This window comes from Spinacia oleracea, chromosome 3, assembly GCF_020520425.1.
Source record: "Spinacia oleracea cultivar Varoflay chromosome 3, BTI_SOV_V1, whole genome shotgun sequence".
Taxonomy (NCBI): Eukaryota; Viridiplantae; Streptophyta; class Magnoliopsida; order Caryophyllales; family Amaranthaceae; genus Spinacia; species Spinacia oleracea.
The window spans coordinates 8,124,104-8,141,791 of record NC_079489.1 but is presented as its reverse complement, the minus strand read 5'-3'; the positions used below and the strand labels follow the sequence as shown (position 1 = coordinate 8,141,791).

Below are 17,688 nucleotides of genomic sequence, written 5' to 3'. Positions count from 1 at the left end.
AGTAACCAGATTTTTGCCTGCTTCTCACATTAATAAAGTAGCTATTGAAGTTGGGATTTTCTGTAACCCATGGTGAATGAACCTCTCATATTGAGGTGGTGGATTGATTTTTTGTAACACGGAACTGATACAAACGTACAGAGTATTAGTTAAACCTTGAAAATGATGTCACCTCAAATTCTCGAGTTAACAACATTCACAGACAGTTTTAACCACTAGGTCAAGACCTCATTGGTAGGCTGGTAGTGCCGTCTTTACATGGTTGCTCGCGAATCATGCTTGCCAACATTACGCGTAAATGGTTCTTCAGGGCCAGCGGAAGAAGGCATAATGGAAAGATCAAAGTGTTAGGGGAGGAATGTTAGGTTGTTAACAAAGTTAGTTTTCTGTTGGGAGTTAGGATTAAGAATCTGATTGTCTGTTTAGCTTTTGTTGTATAAATAAGCTGAATCATAGCTTGTACTATTTCTTATCAAAACATTAATACATAATTTCATTTCCCTCTTCTGAAATTCTCTCTCTCTCTCTCTCTCTTCTCTCTGAAATTCTGTCTTTTCTCTCTCATTTCTACCTCCTGTTCTACACCATTGCAGTGATATCATACCTTATATTCGGCCTCATAACTTGAGCAAATACATTTCGCATTTCCCTCACCCTGCCACCGAAATAAAAAAAAAGAAAACTCAGAATATGAACAACGATCAATAAGATGACCAGGCCACCTCCATGGCTACTGCTTCAGGCACATACATAGTAACGGGAGCCCTAGGGTCAAATATACCAAGCTTCTTGAGTAACATGTTTATGAGATAACCAGCAACATATCCAGCCCCTGATATCATGAATCCCACACTGATGTAAGACAGTATAGTTTGTATGTATGGCTTTTTAGGCCTTTGGACGTTTGCCTTTACAATAGACAGAAAAATGATGCACACCAGCGAAGCAGCTGCAACTATCCCGAGTTTGTAGTCCTTGTTGTCACTCTTGCGAAAGGCAAAGCCGTAGATGATAGGAGATATAAGGCCGAATATAAGGTAGGATATTACGGTAACAACTGCATGCAGCAGAAAGTGCCCTGGCCTCCCCAGTTGATCTTCATAACTCGCCGTTGCTTGCTCATGTTTCAGTAACCTAAGCTGCATGGTGAAGTCAGGAAGGAGTGACTATGTAATCATAATGTCATCTGAAATGGAGATCTAGAATTTTTGACATAAAAATTCACCCTAGACCTGATCATCATGAGCACAGCCGCTGGCCCGGCCCGAGAAGTGGGTTTGGGCAGAAATTTCAGGCCTGATTTTTAAATTTTTTTGGTGGGTTTTGGACAACTCATAATTGCATTTTTAGTTATAAATTTGGCCAGGCCTGAAAAGCCCGATATTTTGGCTTGAATCAGAGGATTTTGGCCTTTTGGGCATAAATTTCGACCCCAAAGTTTGGCCCGGCCCGTCACAATGGGCAGAATTTTTAAGCATGGCCCGGCCCAAACCCGACACACAGTTTGATCAGGTCTAATTCACCCCTGCATTATAACCATAATACCATATATTCTCAGTAATTCTACATTCCTTTTTTTCCTACAATTTTTTTTTTTCTGGCAAATTCATGCTAACAATTTGTTACTGTATTAGCATATCCAACCTTCAGCATTTTTTTGCCAAATATATATCTGAGAAAATGTTAGATTAGGACTTAAACTAAGGATTCAGGACCAAAAGAGAATTTACAACAACCTGAGAGCCAAACTTCTAACTAAAAGGTGATGGCCTGATTAATAAATGTTGACTTTATTATACTCGTATAGATGTATACTTTTCAAAAAGTTGAAATCATACTGGTAATAGTACATTATTAAGCTGAAGTAGCACTTACATTACGAAGAAGAAGAACAAGTCCTCCAAAGACGTTTGCAAGTCCCAAAGCTACAATATTCACTGCAAACAACATACAGAGAGGTTATGATGGTGGAGCAGCATTCGGCTATGACCAAATGGACAAAATAGACAGAAAAATACTGCTACTTTCAACTTTCAAGTTCTAAGTAACAAGGAGCCATGTCAACATTGATTGGAAGAAGGGGGGAAGGGGTTGGTATAACTGGCGAAGAAAACATATTGTATTACAAAAATAACTGGCAAAGAAAACAGATTGTTCGCCTAAGATCAGGAACTATGCTGTATCATATTGTAAAACTTCTGACAAATAATATCTGCAGTTACTTTCGTCTATTAAGATAATGATATAAAAGTCATGATTTGATGTGAAACACCAAACAATTGTATATAGCTTCATACATGTACATCTCATTCAACGGTTGTATTTCTGAAGCTGATTGGTGCATAAATAACAACAGTAGAATGCAATACTAAGAAGGTTTGAGGCAGAAAACTGTCAAAACTCACACGTGGTGGCATCTACACCTGCTGCAGAACTTATGACACTTAGGCTAGTGATGCATTCCCAGAGACCACCATAGACAATGGCTTTCATTATATCAGGTCCAGTATCAACATGAGTTTCATCAGGAATTGGCACGATCACATCTCCTGCATTATTTTAGTTCTTTAAGTCAATATTGTCCGAAATAAGGTGTGTTTTACATTTACAGGTTTGAATTAAGGCAAGATAGCTGTGGAATAATCATATACATATATGAGAATGTGGACTCACCATGTTTCAAGCTTCTTTTGAGAATGACTCTTTTGGTAACACATGACTTACAATTACGACAAAACAAGTCGTGTGTTTCCTGATTTTGTATCAGCTTCTTAATAGCATTTTCAACTATCTCTGGTTCCACTTCTTGAGTCTGTTCTGTTACAACTACTTGATTTTGAATATTCTGAACATTTATAACCAGGGTTTTGATCACTATGTTATCACCATTATGCATCTCAGATAACGCGGCATTGTCAACATTTGAGGTATCATCCATTACAACTTGGATGCCAACAGAAGTTTCTGGACCCTTAAAAGTAGAAGCATCTGATTCGATATCGATTTCCTTATAAGCACCAATCCCAATTTGATGAACAGTAAATCCATTGGTGTCTGCAGAGTACAGACAATAATCAATCACAAACATCTTCCCAAAACAGAACCCTAATTCCCAATTTTTTTGCCAATATTTATAATAAACAGCATAAAAATTCAATAAATTCTGATTTCCAGAATATTACACATTTATGCTCAGTTCAGCTGTACAAAAATCAAAACCAAACTAATCAAGAAACACAATATGAATCCAGCCAGTGCAAAAAACTAATATTTATGACTGAAATTAATGAATTAATTTTAGCTTGAAGATAATAATCACAGCATTTTTTCTGCAAATTCACAGAAAATTGAAAGAAACAGACAATACCCACTTCATGAATTTAACAATCAACACACTACATCTTCACTCACATTATCAATTATCAAATTTCATATGGAAAAATGAAAGAGGAACAAAAAATATCAAAACTTTGGAACTGGGTAATGCTTGAATATCATGAAGAATTCCAAAATTAAGAAGAATTCCCTAATTTTTATACAAAATCAAAATTTAAATTGGGTTTACCTCCAATTTGTGCTACACCTTGTTCTTCAGAGTTGGTCTCCTGTTCATTAGCACCCTCAATAATTTTGGGGTTTTCACCATTTGTAACAATGATAATATTATTAATAGTAGTATTTTCCATACTTGCAGAGTTGAAGAGTTGGGTTTGTTTGCTCTTGTTCTTGCTGCGAACTCTGAGCAATCATTTCCTCTGTTTCTCTCCTCATATGGGACCTCCATTTTCCTTGTTCCTTTCAAAGCTTTACTACTATCATATGGTTTGTAGGGCATCCTTTCTCTTACCGACGTCAATGCAATATTTTGAGTGCGACTCCTTTCATAAATATTAAACTGGGTACACTACGTTTAAGGTTCGAATCCGTACTGTTTGTAATCTGTATTGTCTTTATTGCTCTTTTTCGATCACTTCTCAAATTTTTTTTATTGTTTATATGTACTACTCCGTAGTTCATTATTATAGATAGTGAGACAATCTACTGAACAACACAACCATACTCCCGTATAAGTTATGCTTAGATTTATATTAAAGCATACAAGTATAATTTTTCCGTTCTTTCACATTTGTCAATACACAACTTCAATGATTAATATTCGTGTGAATACAAACTCAAATAAAACATTCCTGATCTTAGAAAAACACCAGCCTCTCACTGTAGGACAACTGTCCACCTAGAAAAAAAAACAAAAGAAATAGAAATAAAAGCTAGTAAAAGACAAATCACTTAAATAGCAAATCATTTGGTTAGAAATTAATAGCTAGACAATATCTTCCTTGGATCAGCTGCATTCAGGTGCACTGCAACCCATGATCTTTGCTGCACTGCAACCCATGATCTTTGCTGCATGCTGGACCACAAGGCTGAATTTTTTTTGTACAATCTGCCTTGATCATCAACACTCCCGACTTGGATAAAATGAACTTGTGTTGTTAAACACGCTAACCACTTATAAAGTCGCAATTAACTTCAGCATGTTTAATCTTTTCATAATGCTTGGAGTTGGCTACAATTGTTAATGACATTCTCCCTCTGTCCCTATTTGTTTGCCCTATAAGTAAAATGTGATTTGTTAAGGCGTAAGCCAAAATTTTGCAAGGAGATGGGTAATATTGTCTTTTTACTTTTATGAGTGTATGCAAGTGGGGTAAACGGTAGGGTACCATATAAAGAAACGGAGTAATCTTTAAAAGACGGACTAAAATAGAATATGGGGCAAACAAATAGGGATAAAAGAAGTATAAACAATTCAATTTCTTTCTTTCTTGTGATAACACGGGGACCTTTATAAGGTGGTGCTCCTAAAGTGGACCACCCTAGTGTTATCATGTAATGTATTATGAACCACTCATTTTACTTTCTTCAGGAGGAGTGGACCACCTTAGAATTTTCATCACACGAAGCAATTAGACTTTACATTTTCTAGTGTATAAATTACTGAAGAAAACACTTATCATTTCAAACATACAAATCATTTTATGCAAAGAATTGCAACACTTAAGATGGTGCACTCTCAATAAGATGACCATGCCCCCTTCACCAATGTCCCTTCAACCAGAGCCATACTACTACTAGAAGACACCGAATCAAACACTGCAAGCTTCTTAAGAAGCATGTTTGCTAAATCACCTGCTAAATATCCAGGTCCAGCAACCATAATACCAAGACCAATGTAGGAGAAGACGGTTTTCATGTACGCCTTTGGAGGCCTTTGAACATACGCCTTTCCCGTTGAAAGCAGTGTAATGGAGACTAGTGAAACAGCTGCAAGTGTTGCCAACTTCAGGTACTTGTTATCACTCTTGTAGAAGGAAAACCCGTAGATAATTGGAGACATCAGGCCGAATACAAGGTAGGATATGATGGTGATTGTTGCATGGAGAAGAAAGTGCCCTGGTCTACCAAGTTGTTGTTCATAATGGTCTGTGTTCTGCTCCTGTTTCAGCCCTCTAAGCTGCAACATCAAATGTCAAAATGTCAGAATTTGTGTTATTGTAAGAAGTTGGAAACCTGCTAAAAATGTAAGATTTTGTTTTGAATAACTTACATTATGAGCTAGAACAATTAGTCCTCCAAGAACGTTTGCGAGTGCCAAAGCTACTATATTCACTGCAATTAAGCATGACATACTGAGAGCTTAACAAATCTGAACTGTTAAGTAGTTACTAATCACATGTTTTGTGTATATGACAGTAATAAAGAGAAACCCTGAATGTAATGGTGCGTTCTATTCACCTGGTTTTCACTTATTTTTTCTGAAATTATCAAAACTTATTTTTGTTATTAATTGTACTTGTTCAACCCTTATTTTTCCTAAACTTATCTTATCCGAACTATCTGAATTTATCTGACATGAACTTAATTTTCCTGAAATAAGTGAAAATAAGGTGAACAATACAGAGCCTAATTGACTACCAAGCTTGTTTAGAGTCAGAAGACCATGTTTTCGCCAACATAATATCTTTTCTCAGCCACTCAAAACATCTTGGAGATTCAACGGCATTATCTTTCAGGAATTAGGAAGAATTCATGCATAATTGTAAGGAAACCTTGTGTTTATGAAGCACATTTTCCGACATAGATCATTGAAAATTTTACCCTTTAATGATTCTGCAGCATGTCAATATATAACAAAACTTCTAAGAAGTTTCTGATACATCAGAACAAATTATGGTCTCGCAGAAGGACATTAGACATTATTGAAGCTAGTTTACATAAAACTACTGACTAAAATCATAGCACGAGACTAGGTGAAGAACAGTTAAAAATGAGAAAACTCACATGTTGAAGCATCTCCACCTGCTGCAGAAACTACCACACATAAGCTGGTGATGGATTGAAGGAGGCCACCATAAACAACAGCTTTAATTATGTCTAACCGCGATACTTCTGGTGTAGGAGATTCAAGTGTATCTATAACATCAGGCATTTGTACAATAATTTGTCCTGCATTATTGCAGAATTATATATGAGTCAAAGATTTTGGATTAAAAAGGTTGTTTACGTTGCTAGGTGTTATTCCACTTTGGCATATTTTTTATTTAATTTATGTGGTTTTTATTGAAAATTGATTGTTGCTTTACAGAAAGTAAATGAAAATAAAAGCAAACAAATATTAACACAAAGTCAAAACAGAATCAGAATATAGGATGCTCCTGCTGTCTAAAGATATGTTGATTGTTCTTAGTTTTTGCCTTAAGAACTGCTCTTCTTATGACCAAATCTGCCTCTTAGTTTCTGAGTACTGGACACGTCTCAGTTTCAGTTTGCGAAATTACTGAACAGTTCTTGATTATTTCGCTGAAAACTACTCTTTCCATCTGGAATTAATAGTCATGTAATTCGTATATTTATTTTCTATAATCGCAATTTAAGGGAGAGATTACAAACTTTATATAACAAACCATATAGTATCATATCAGTAATGTATGAGTTACCTGGTTGTGGAATGATAGCCTCTTCATAAGGAGAAATATCTCTTCTTTGTAGAATGATTCTTTTGGCAAAATATGAGTTACAACTAGAACAACACAGATCATGAATTTCCTGCTCATTTATCACCCTCTTCACATGAAATTGCGCGAATTCAGGTTCACTGGAAATAGCTCTACCATGTGAAGTGACCCTTTTCGTAATGTATGAGTTACATGTGACACAACTCAAAGAATCATGCCATCCCTGCTTCTTTATCACCCCATGTATATAAGATTCTGTTGCTGAATCATTTTTCTGAGCTGAGATTTCTCTGATATCTGTCAGTCGAAAAACAACCAAATCTTCAGAAAACTTATTTTTCTAATTTGTTTTCCTGAAACAAAGTATAAAGCCCTAGATATCATGAAACAGAAAAATTCCTGTGCATTTCATTTCTGTTAAATTTTATAATCTGACACTTATATTGATAATATGATAATTTTACAGCTTTAAACCAATACTGTTGCATCTTTTGTGTAAGGCAATTTAATCCATGGTCTAAATATTGAGGAATCTAGAGGGAGTTTTTGGAGTGCAATCTCACCATCTCCCCCACTAAATCCTCCTTTCGTTCTCATATCCAGACGGTCTACTTAGGTTCCGTTTGGTTTGGTTTAAAATGTTTTCATGCAAAATGATTTTCCAAGGGAAAACACAATTCCATACTAGTTTTTCTTTTGTTTGGTTCCTTAAAGAAAATGGGAGAAGATGTTGAAGATTGAGGGAAAAGAGAGGGGGGTTAAGGAGGAAAGATGGAAAAGTGGGTTCCCTCCCTTCCAAATAGAAGAAGGTTTTTCCGCCCTTGAGTTATGGAAAATTGTTTTCCATCTCTTGTCAAACCAAACAAAGTAAAATGATTGAAAAGGGGAAAATCGTTTTCCATGAAAATGTTTTACACCCTACCAAATGAAGCCTTACTGAAGAGACTACTCACGCGTATATCACACAGGTTTTCAAAGACCTTGTACAGTTGTACACATGATCACAAGGGAAAAGAAATATTAAACAAAAACATTGATACATTTAATACATATGGTAAAGAAATAAGAGGAGAAAATGCATGAGCTGACTTGACAAGTTACAATTTAGAAGGATAAGTGAGTCTACCTGCATTTTGAGCTACATTGATGTATTTCTCTCTCTTCTTGTACTCCTCCTTAAATCTTCCTTCCCCGACTTTTGGAAGGATGGATTCTTCGATAACAAATCCACCCTCAGAAGTCTGAGGTTTTTCACCATTCATATTCATGCTTGCGAAAAAACTGTCACTTAATTTGACATTTTTGATACTGCATAAAGCTTAATGGGACTGAAGCTTTTTTCTGTATTCTAAGACAAAGTATCCCCTCCATTTCCTCATCTTCAACTTCCTTATTCTTTGACCTGTCAAACATGCAAATATTAAGCTTTATATATCTTTAATTTACCGAGTCTTATGGTGAGCAACAACCATTATATATTCTGTTTTCCTAAATTCAAATGCATGTTAAACAAAGTATTTTGCTGCACGTTGTGGTTAAACGAAGTATTATACAGTTTATTACCTTAATTATCTGGCATAATGATGGGTGATAGTGATAGAAGAATAATAAAGGATGATCTATGATTAATCGTGAGTTGGCCACGCCCAAACGGATTCTTGGTCATCGCTGTCTTAGCTTAGACTACTCTTCTCACTAGGTCGTGTAAAGCAACGATCAAATATCTATTACATTATACTAAAACAGACACAAGGTGTGACACGTGTCACTTCCTAGTGTTTTTATATAAGTTACATGGGTTGTTCATCCATACGGTTACGTTTTCAGTAATTAAGATGTTGATGTTAGTTATGTTAAATTTCGGAATCACTGAACTACTTATGTTTGGTGAATGGAGTTGCTATACCTTGAACAGTTAGATCAAACTTAGCTAACAAAATCGAATGCAATTTTACCTGAAAAAGGCATAACGAAAGAGAAACTGGAATTTTACAACTTCAGCAAAAAAAATGCCATTTCTGATTTCTACAAAATATCAGTGAATAAAATGAAAATACAATATGCATTACAAGATTACAATTGGTCAAAAAAAAAGAAAGATACAGTATTTAGTTACTGTCATTATTAGTTCTCCACAAAACTGCAGAAGCCTGAATTAGGATACAAAGAATACAGAACTCCAAACGCAGAGGTCAAGCATCATACCACACCCAGTCTCCCTTTCTTAGGATTTCTAGTAAATCAAAAGCTGCCGAAAACTCTCAGAATGCGAACAATGATCAATAAGATGACCATGCACCGTTCACAGGAGCCTTAGAGTCAAACACACCGAGCTTTATCAGTAGCATGTTAATAAGATCACCAGCAACATAACCAGCTCCCGAAACCATGAATCCCATAGTGATGTAATACAAGATGGTTTTTATGTATTCCTTTGGAGGTCTTCTGACGTATGACTTCCCTATAGACAGAATAGTGATGGAAACAAGTGCAGCAGTTGCAAGTGTCGCGAGTTTGTAGTCTTTGTTGTCACTCTTTCGGAAGGTAAAGCCGTAGATGATAGGAGACATAAGGCCGAACACAAGGTAGGATATCACGGCAACAACTGCGTGCAGCATAAAGTGTCCTGGCCTCCCTAGTTGATCTTCATAACGCTCCGTTGATTGGTCATGTTTTAGTATTCTTAGCTGCATGGTGATGTCAGAAAGGAGGGATTATGTTTATTATAATGCCATCAACAATGGAAGATCATTTGGTTATTTATAAACTTTTACATAAGGCGCTCTTACACAAAAGACCACCTTGATGTCGTTAAGAAATGGAACCAATTAGTTAAGCGATGAAATCAATTAGTTAAGCAATGGAACCAATTACTTAAGCACTAGAACTAATTACTTAATCACTGAAACCAATCAGTTAAGCACTGAAACTAATTAGTTAAGCAATCAAAACGGTCTTTTCGGTAAGGCGGTCTTACACAAAAGTTGCCGTTTATTATTTAAGAGAGAGATTTCCTTATATACTTTTAGCATTATTGCTTTTTTCTCTTTTTACATAAAGATCCACCCCTTCATTATGACAATAATTTATCTGGATCCCTATTTTCCCTACAATTAATATTTTTTTAGCAAATCTGCACTAATAATGTCTTATTAGCATCTTTTGGCCATATATGGTACACTGGTACAAGCAAGAAAATGTTGTGTTAGAAGGATTTAACCAAGGATTCAGGATAAAATGAGAATTTTCAACTCCCTGGCTTAAAAGTGGTGGCCTGATTAATATACAAGTATATCGAATTCATTATATACTAATCAAAAGTCAAAATCATATTGGTACAAGTCTGGTATTAAGCTGAAATATCACTTACATCGTGAAGAAGAAGTATAAGTCCTCCAAAGACGTTTGCAAGTCCCAAAGCTACAATATTCACTGCAAACAATATGTGGAAAGGTTATGACGGTGAAGCAGCACCCGACTTTAAATAAATGGTCTGGATAAAAAAATGGAAATGGACAGAAAATATGCTACTTTCCACATTCGAACTGGTAAGGAGCCAAGCATCTATATCTGTTTTTGCTAACAAGAAAAGCAGTCCAATATTTCCAATTTTCAAAGGAAAATGATGTTCCAAAAACAACTGTCAGAGGCGTTATCTTTTAAAATTTTGGAAGATATGGATACCACAGGAGTATAACAAAAACACCTGTCAATGAACAAAGTGTTCGCCTAATATCTGGAAAATTGCTTCATCATATCATAAGTTTATTGACATAATATCTGCAGCTTCTTTGTTTTTCTGAGAATATGATTAAAGCCATGATTTGATTTGAAATACCAAACAATGGTATACAGCTTCTATACATGTTCATCTCATGCAACCGCATTATGTCTGAAGCTGTTTTATTTTTATGCATATATACCAACAATAGAACGCAATACTAAGAAAGCTTTGAGGCAGAAAATAGTCAAAACTCACATGTGGTGGCGTCTCCACCTGCCGCGGAACTTATGACAGTTAGGCTAGTGATGCATTCCACGAGACCACCATAGACAATGGCTTTAATTATATCCAGCCCAGAAACTCCAGGTCTAGGAGGTTCGGGTTGACGGTAAAGGAGAGGGATCTTGATTTCCAGTATAGGCCCTGTTCCAGATTCAGGCAGTGCATATACGGGTTGAGGAACAGGAGTTTCGTCAGGAATTGGCACGATCACATCTCCTGCATTATTGTAATGTTTTGAGTCATGTTATCAGAAATAAAGAGTGTTTTTCATTTAAAGGTTTGAAGGCAAGACAAATATAGATTAATGTACATATATGACTAGTGATTATTATGGAGTCGGAGTTCAAGTAATATTTTTTAAGTTCCTTCACTCTAGTGGACTGGTATACCATTAGATACCCCACAACTTGTAGAAGTAGACATCATGCTATTAGGAATCGTAGGGTATGATCACATACGCGGCATTGTTTCATTGGAGTTCTCTTTCTATGACTAAAGAAAAGAAGCACATGTAAGTGTGCAAAGAAGAGAGAGATATACCTTTTGGAGGAGTAGGAGGGGCTTCTGGATCTAGTGGTGATGGAATATCTGTGTCATTACAAATGAAAATAACAATAAATTTCTCAAATAATTATAGCAGGAAATTGAATTATGACATATTTAAGCAAATTACAAAGAAGAGACGTACTGTCATCAGGTTTTATATTATGTAAAGGCCTGGGTATTAATGTTGTCCCTGCATCTTTAAGAGAGAAGAAAACAATAAGACTGTTAATGATTTATAGTTCGGTATTTGGCACTTAATTACGCTACTAACTGATAAGAGACAATAGAAAGGGAAATAAGAGCCTTTACCGGGTTCAGCGGTTATAATGGATTCTGGCTGAGGAGGAACTGGTGTTACCAGAGGTTGTTTATCAGCTGTCAAAGGTGTTCCTGCGTCACAAAGAAATGGTAATAAGCCTGTTAATATGTTATCGTGGAGACTTGGATCATGCTGCTGATTGATTAGAGAGGAGGGACTAGAGAAATACCAGTGAAAGGTGTTATAGGAGTCAACGGTTTAGAAGCTAATACTGGGTCTGCTTTATCACATAAAAGATATCAATAAGCTTCTTAGTAACTTACTAACTTGTAACTCGAAATGTATCATGCTTCTAGTTGATGAAAGAGAAAGAGAAAGTGAAAGAGAACGAGAAAGAGAAAGAGAAAAAGGTGTTGTAGAGGGTGTACCATGACCAGGTGTTGTAGATTGTTGAAGAATAAGGGTTACTGGTTTATCTGCATTGGAAAAAGAATTAAGGAAGGACAGTGATCAAAACCCTAACTTTCCGCAATTTAGACGGTGGACCATGGTGCACACTGCACAGTGAGCATGATGCACCTTAAGAACAAATTACATAATTAAAAGAACATTTATTTACGTGAAAAGAACATGAATATATTTATTATTATATTTAATAAAAAGTGAAATAATATATATTTTCTTAAAACAAAAAGGTGAACGTATGTTCTTTAGTTGCAAAGTCATGTTCTTTTGGTGCACCATTTTCCATGGTTCACGAATTGAAGCGATAAGTTTTTTTAACAGAGCAATAGGGAAAATTTTACCCTGAGATGGCGGTGATGGACGGTCTTTCTCTGTAGGTGGGACTTTTAGACCTGCATAGTAGAAATAGGTAACCATCAAGAACCTACAAAATTTATCTTTACAGTCAATCGAACAGAATTAAGCTAATTTAAAGACACCACTATTGATAAGTAAACACATAAATGTTGGATTGATACAGGGAGAAGAGTCTCGCTCTTAAGTGAAGTTTTTTAAAAAATCCCATAGGGCCGCAAGCAATAGCATGTGGGTGCTAGGTCCAGGGTCAATCACTAGAGTGGAAATCTTACAATAGCAAGAAGAGGACAATATGACATTTCACTATTTCAATATTTGTAGCTTAAAAGCACCAGTGACCTAGTATTTACTTTTGGTCTTTATCTTGCTCAATAATAAGCTTTTTTTTTTGTTCTTTGAGGAATAACTGAAAAGACTTGGAAGTTTATACTGTACCTGGCTTCTCTAAAGACTTTTGCTTCTTTTCTTCACTAGCAGGTTGACAGCATGTTACAATCCACAGTGGAAAATTATCTTTCCCTGCCAGTAAAAGAACGATTAGAACTTAATAGAGAAGTCACTCAAAAAGAAGTGCACCTTGACCTCGGAAGTGCAACATCAGGGTTATACTACCTCCATTCCACAATACATGCAACATTTCTTTTCGCACGTATTCCAAAACGTTTATTTGGACATTATTAACTCTAAATGCATATAAATAAAAATTATAAAAAGTTGATAATTGGAATCCTCGCATTAATACAAATTTAATAAGATCTCACTTGACTATGTTTTTCTTACATAATGGTAAAGAAATTATTGTCAAAGTTGACTGATGAATAGTGCGCAAGTGAAATGATGCATGTATTGTGAAACGGAGTTAGTATTGTTTAAGGCTTACTACATAAGAAAGGAGAACTGGTTCAATATACTTGTTTAATGAAACTCTTTTCACGTGGCCTAACACTATCATAACGCTGAGGAATAATATGGAAAGAACTGGAGCCACAGATGGGGTTTCTATAAGTGAAAAGTTGGTCGCTTGACATAAGGCAAGGAAATGCATTGCAAACCTAGAGAGAGAGAGAGAGAGAGAGACCTATGTCAGATGTTACTGGAGAATCAGGTGTCGGTGTTACTGGAGAATCAGGTGTTGGTGTTACCAAGAATTCTGCATGAAAAGTTAAAAAAAAAATACCTTGCTTTACCTCTTATCAAGTTATTACTGGTAACTAGATTATTAGATCCTTCAACTAACTGATTAAGGAGAGTTACCTTCACCAGGGTCTCTGGAAAGTGGTATTACTGCAGTGTTACAAAAAGAAAAGGCTATAAGCCTCTTAACAACTTATAACACAAAATATAAAACAAGATCATGATAAGAATTGACTGGAGATAGGAGGGTGAGAGGAAGAATGTACCAGGTTCAGTTACTATTGAAGGTTGAGATCCAGCAGGCACTGTTACATCTGCAAAGCATCATCAGAGAGTGACCATAAGACTCTTAAGTGTGGGACGAAAAACATGTACTACTAATTGGGTAATTGACTTATTGACTGCCAGAGATGTCACAACTTGAGGAGAGAAATAAAGTTGTGCTGTATAGAACAATGAGATTTCTTTTAGAAGAAGTTTACCATGAGGTGGCGTCTGTAAAGGAAGTTCACCTTTTTGAGGTGGGACTTGTTTATCTGAATAGAAAAACATGTCATAATCAACAATCGGAAAATTTGTCTATAGAATGTTTCTAACCAAAGTACACTATACTAAGAACTGGTACTTATGCCAGATTGGATATGGAGAAGAAAGATACCATTTTCTGGCGTCAGTGAAGGTTTTGATACAGGCTTCGTTACTGTGTGGAATGCATAATATATAAAAATTAGAAGAGAAAGGGAAAAGGAAAATCCTTACACAGTATAGTGATAAGAAGTATGCAAGCTCATTCAAAGATTATGCTAGTCATGTACATCACCATAGGATATATCAGTCATGTTTCTTTGATAGCTAAAGGTTTTGAAGTCAAACCTTGCTTCTCCGCATGATATGGCTGACAACAAGTCAGGATCCACAAAGGAAAAGGTGTTTCTGCCAGTAGAAGGGTAGTTAGAACTTAATTGTTGAAGTTGTTCAAGAAAAGAACATAGAAGAACAGAAATGCATTTCTTTGATTTCATCTGCTATGGATACCTGTGCCATCCTCTTTTTGTTGACCTGCTGAATCTATGGAGCCGGCTAATGGGTCACCTGATTCACCTGCAATCCCATTGAACAACAATGACACGGAATCATTGTCAGTCTATCGATTAGTATGATTCTTCTAGGTATAATTCCAAGCTTTATCATCAGGATACTGAACTAAAACTTGATTAGCTCACTTGGCATAAATGCAGATCGTTTTATCTTACCGCCAATATGTTTCTCAAAATATAGGGAAAAGCACACCTTCTCATTTTGATCAAGAGCCTTTTTGTCGTAATAAGAAGTATTGTAATATCGAAATTTCTAATGGGGAACTTGCAGCCTTAAACTTAGACTTGAGTATTAATTTGTTCAGATAAACAGGCAGCATGTTCTGTAAGCAGATGACAGTGATTGATTATTATGCTTCAATTCTAGATTATTGAATTATATGGTATAGTAACAATTTCAAGCAAAATGGATACCAGTGTAGGGGGGAAATCATAATCATCCAAAGACCCAATTAATACATCATCTACAGAATTTGAGGAAAAAAATGTACTTTACCTGTCTGCAGAGTAACAGCTGGTTTAGTTTTGAATCTCCAGCATAGAAAACCATCTCCTGTTAAGTTCAATACAGTGATTAGAGACGCGGCACATAACATTAAGCATAAATGATTTTCTTAGCTAAAAGTTATGGGTACTTGTCTGATGATGGTGGACTCGACTGTTATTTTTTAGTCAGTAGAGTTGACATTAAAATATGAACCTAAGTTACATAAAGGCCAAAGTGTACTTGGAAGTTTATGGGAAATCCTACACTAATTGAATAATTGATATCAACACATTCAGTCATAAACTTTCAGCACCTTGCATCAAGACAGGAACTTCAACCAATAAAAATAGTAACAAGTGCCAAAAGCATCAAAGTAGCAGAAAAGAAAGCACCTCTGAAAGGAGAGCAAGAAAATCTACCTTTCGGAACGAAAATGCTGAAGCACGAAAAGCACGAGATGGCATCAAAAGATGAACCTGAAGCCCCATTATCCGGAGAAGGTCCAGTTCCTGGCCTTATATCGTCTGTAATTGGACCTCTTCCAGGAACTATAGGAGGATCGATTTGACCAGGACTTTTCCCGGAAACTTTGTCATCTTCGGAAATATCACCATGTTTCCGTTTCCTTCTTTTTAGAATGACTCTTTTGGTAATACATGACTTACAATTAGGACAAAAGAAATCATGTGTTTCCTGATTCTGTACCACCTTCTCAACATCATATTCATCTACCTCTGGTTCAACTTCTTGAGAATGTTCTGTTTCAACAATTTCATTTTGACCATTTACAACCAGGGTTTTGTTCACTATGTTTTCACCATTATACATCTCAAACGATGCAACATTGTCACCATTTGAGCTATCATCCAGCAACTGAAGGCCAACAGAAGCTTCCGGGCTCTTAGAGAAAGTAGAAGCATCCGATTGGACATCGGCTTCCTTATGTCCTCCATTGCTCTCTGGAAGAGAGTATTCATGAACACCAAATCCATTTTGATGAACAGTGAATCCGTTGGTGTCTGCAAACAATAATCAATCACATATTTTCAAAACAGAACCCTAATCCAAGTTTTCCCCAATATTTAGAATAAACAACATACAAATCCAATAAATTATGATTTCTTGCCCAACAAAAATAAAAGAAGATCACACATATATGCTATTTCAGAAGTACAAAAATCAAAACCAATTTGTATGACTTAAATTAATGAATTAGTTTTATCTTAAAGAAACTAATTAGTAATTACAGCATTTTTTTTTTCCTGCAAATTCACAGAAAAATTTGGAAGAAACAAACAAGGACAAGTGGACAATACCCATTTCATGAATATAACAGTCAACAAACCTTCATTCACATTATCAATTGCCACATTTCATATGAATTCTAGAGAATAAACAAGATCAAATTTTCGGAACTGGGTATTGGGGCATTTTACCCAAAATCATGAACAACGCCAAAATTAAAGAAACTAATTACAGCATTATATCAGCAAATAATTTGAAATCAACAAACAATACCTCATGAACTTCACTCACATCACATTATCAATTGTCAAATTTCATATGAAAAAATAAAAATCTAAACGGAGGATTGGGAACAAAAAAAAATCAAAATTTTGAAACTGTGTAATGCTTAAATTCATGAATAAACTCATAATTAAGTAAAAAATCCTAATTTTTGAGGCATTTTACTTAAAAACCCATTAAAAAATAGAGAAGAAAAGAGTTGACTTGCAAAATTAGAAGGTAAAAGTGGGTCTACCTCCATTAAGTGCAACATTAGGCTCCTCCTCTTCTTCATTAGCTTCAGACAAAAGTTCAACAGCAGATCTACCCTCAATAATTTTGGGTTTTTGACCATTTGTAAAAATAGTATAATTATTTGTGTAATTATTATTTGTAGTAAATGTATTATTATTATTAGTAGTAGTAGTATTTTGATTTTCCATACTTTCAGAATACTCAAAATTACCAGCATCACTTGATTCAGTGGTAATACAGCTGCTGGTTGAAGAGATACTTCTAATTGGTGGTTGAAATTTAGATGATTTCCTTCTCGTTATCAAATCCTCACCAATTACTTCCTCTGTTTCTCTCGCATATGGGGCCTCCATTGTTATCTTTGTGCCTTTCAAAACAATAAGTCTATCATATGATGTGTATGTGTATGCTTTTCTTTCTTTTACCCGTTCTCATTTATATCCCAACATGTTAAATGCTTAGTCGTGTGTGTGGTTGTGTAGGGCTTTAAGAGTCACAAGGAATGATGATAATAATAATGTAGTCGTGATTCGATCATTATTTGAATTCGGGGAAAGAGC

General features: G+C 35.6%; 2 protein-coding genes across 9 annotated transcripts; both read right to left on the bottom strand.

Moving 5' to 3' along the window:
- Window positions 1-396: 396 nt before the first annotated feature.
- On the bottom strand, window positions 397-8,385 carry LOC110797150 (uncharacterized). Its single transcript, XM_056838778.1, has 10 exons — window positions 8,143-8,385; window positions 6,999-7,313; window positions 6,343-6,507; window positions 5,609-5,670; window positions 5,078-5,515; window positions 3,566-3,746; window positions 2,674-3,054; window positions 2,406-2,549; window positions 1,876-1,937; window positions 397-1,139 (listed from the first exon to the last, which is right to left on the bottom strand). Exons 1-10 carry the CDS (start codon window positions 8,282-8,284, stop codon window positions 702-704), a joined length of 2,328 nt encoding a protein of 775 aa, XP_056694756.1. The 5' UTR covers window positions 8,285-8,385; the 3' UTR covers window positions 397-701.
- A 598-nt stretch (window positions 8,386-8,983) lies between these two features.
- LOC110798001 (membrane protein of ER body-like protein) lies at window positions 8,984-17,605 on the bottom strand. 8 transcript variants are annotated; one of them, XM_056838545.1, is made up of 20 exons: window positions 17,130-17,605; window positions 15,787-16,386; window positions 15,377-15,433; window positions 14,819-14,884; window positions 14,657-14,716; window positions 14,442-14,483; window positions 14,266-14,319; window positions 14,050-14,097; window positions 13,904-13,933; window positions 13,728-13,799; window positions 13,085-13,168; window positions 12,634-12,684; window positions 12,256-12,303; window positions 12,057-12,104; window positions 11,878-11,958; window positions 11,711-11,764; window positions 11,563-11,610; window positions 10,996-11,238; window positions 10,387-10,448; window positions 8,984-9,703 (listed from the first exon to the last, which is right to left on the bottom strand). In XM_056838545.1, the coding sequence occupies exons 1-20, from the start codon at window positions 17,479-17,481 to the stop codon at window positions 9,296-9,298; spliced, it is 2,508 nt and encodes an 835-aa protein (XP_056694523.1). In that variant the 5' UTR covers window positions 17,482-17,605; the 3' UTR covers window positions 8,984-9,295. The 8 variants fall into 8 exon arrangements, with proteins under 8 accessions (XP_056694523.1, XP_021858825.1, XP_021858830.1 ...); XM_022003133.2 differs by having other exon boundaries at window positions 12,057-12,107; window positions 13,904-13,957; window positions 17,130-17,563; XM_022003138.2 differs by having other exon boundaries at window positions 13,904-13,957; window positions 17,130-17,562.
- Window positions 17,606-17,688: the final 83 nt, after the last annotated feature.

What these genes read in the sequence shown, in the direction of transcription:
- LOC110797150 (XM_056838778.1), bottom strand. Translation starts at nt 8,284, where the DNA reads ATGAATATGAATGGTGAAAAACCTCAGACTTCTGAGGGTGGATTTGTT. An exon ending in TAATTGTTCTAGCTCATAAT is followed by an intron (nt 5,516 to 5,608) that starts GTAAGTTATTCA and finishes TTGATGTTGCAG; the next exon opens with CTTAGAGGGCTGAAACAGGA. An exon ending in TTGTTCTTCTTCTTCGTAAT is followed by an intron (nt 1,140 to 1,875) that starts GTAAGTGCTACT and finishes TTCACCATGCAG; the next exon opens with CTTAGGTTACTGAAACATGA.
- LOC110798001 (XM_022003133.2), bottom strand. Translation starts at nt 17,481, where the DNA reads ATGGAGGCCCCATATGCGAGAGAAACAGAGGAAGTAATTGGTGAGGAT. An exon ending in TTCACTGACGCCAGAAAATG is followed by an intron (nt 14,320 to 14,441) that starts GTATCTTTCTTC and finishes TTTTCTATTCAG; the next exon opens with ATAAACAAGTCCCACCTCAA. An exon ending in AAAGTCTTTAGAGAAGCCAG is followed by an intron (nt 12,685 to 13,084) that starts GTACAGTATAAA and finishes TCTACTATGCAG; the next exon opens with GTCTAAAAGTCCCACCTACA.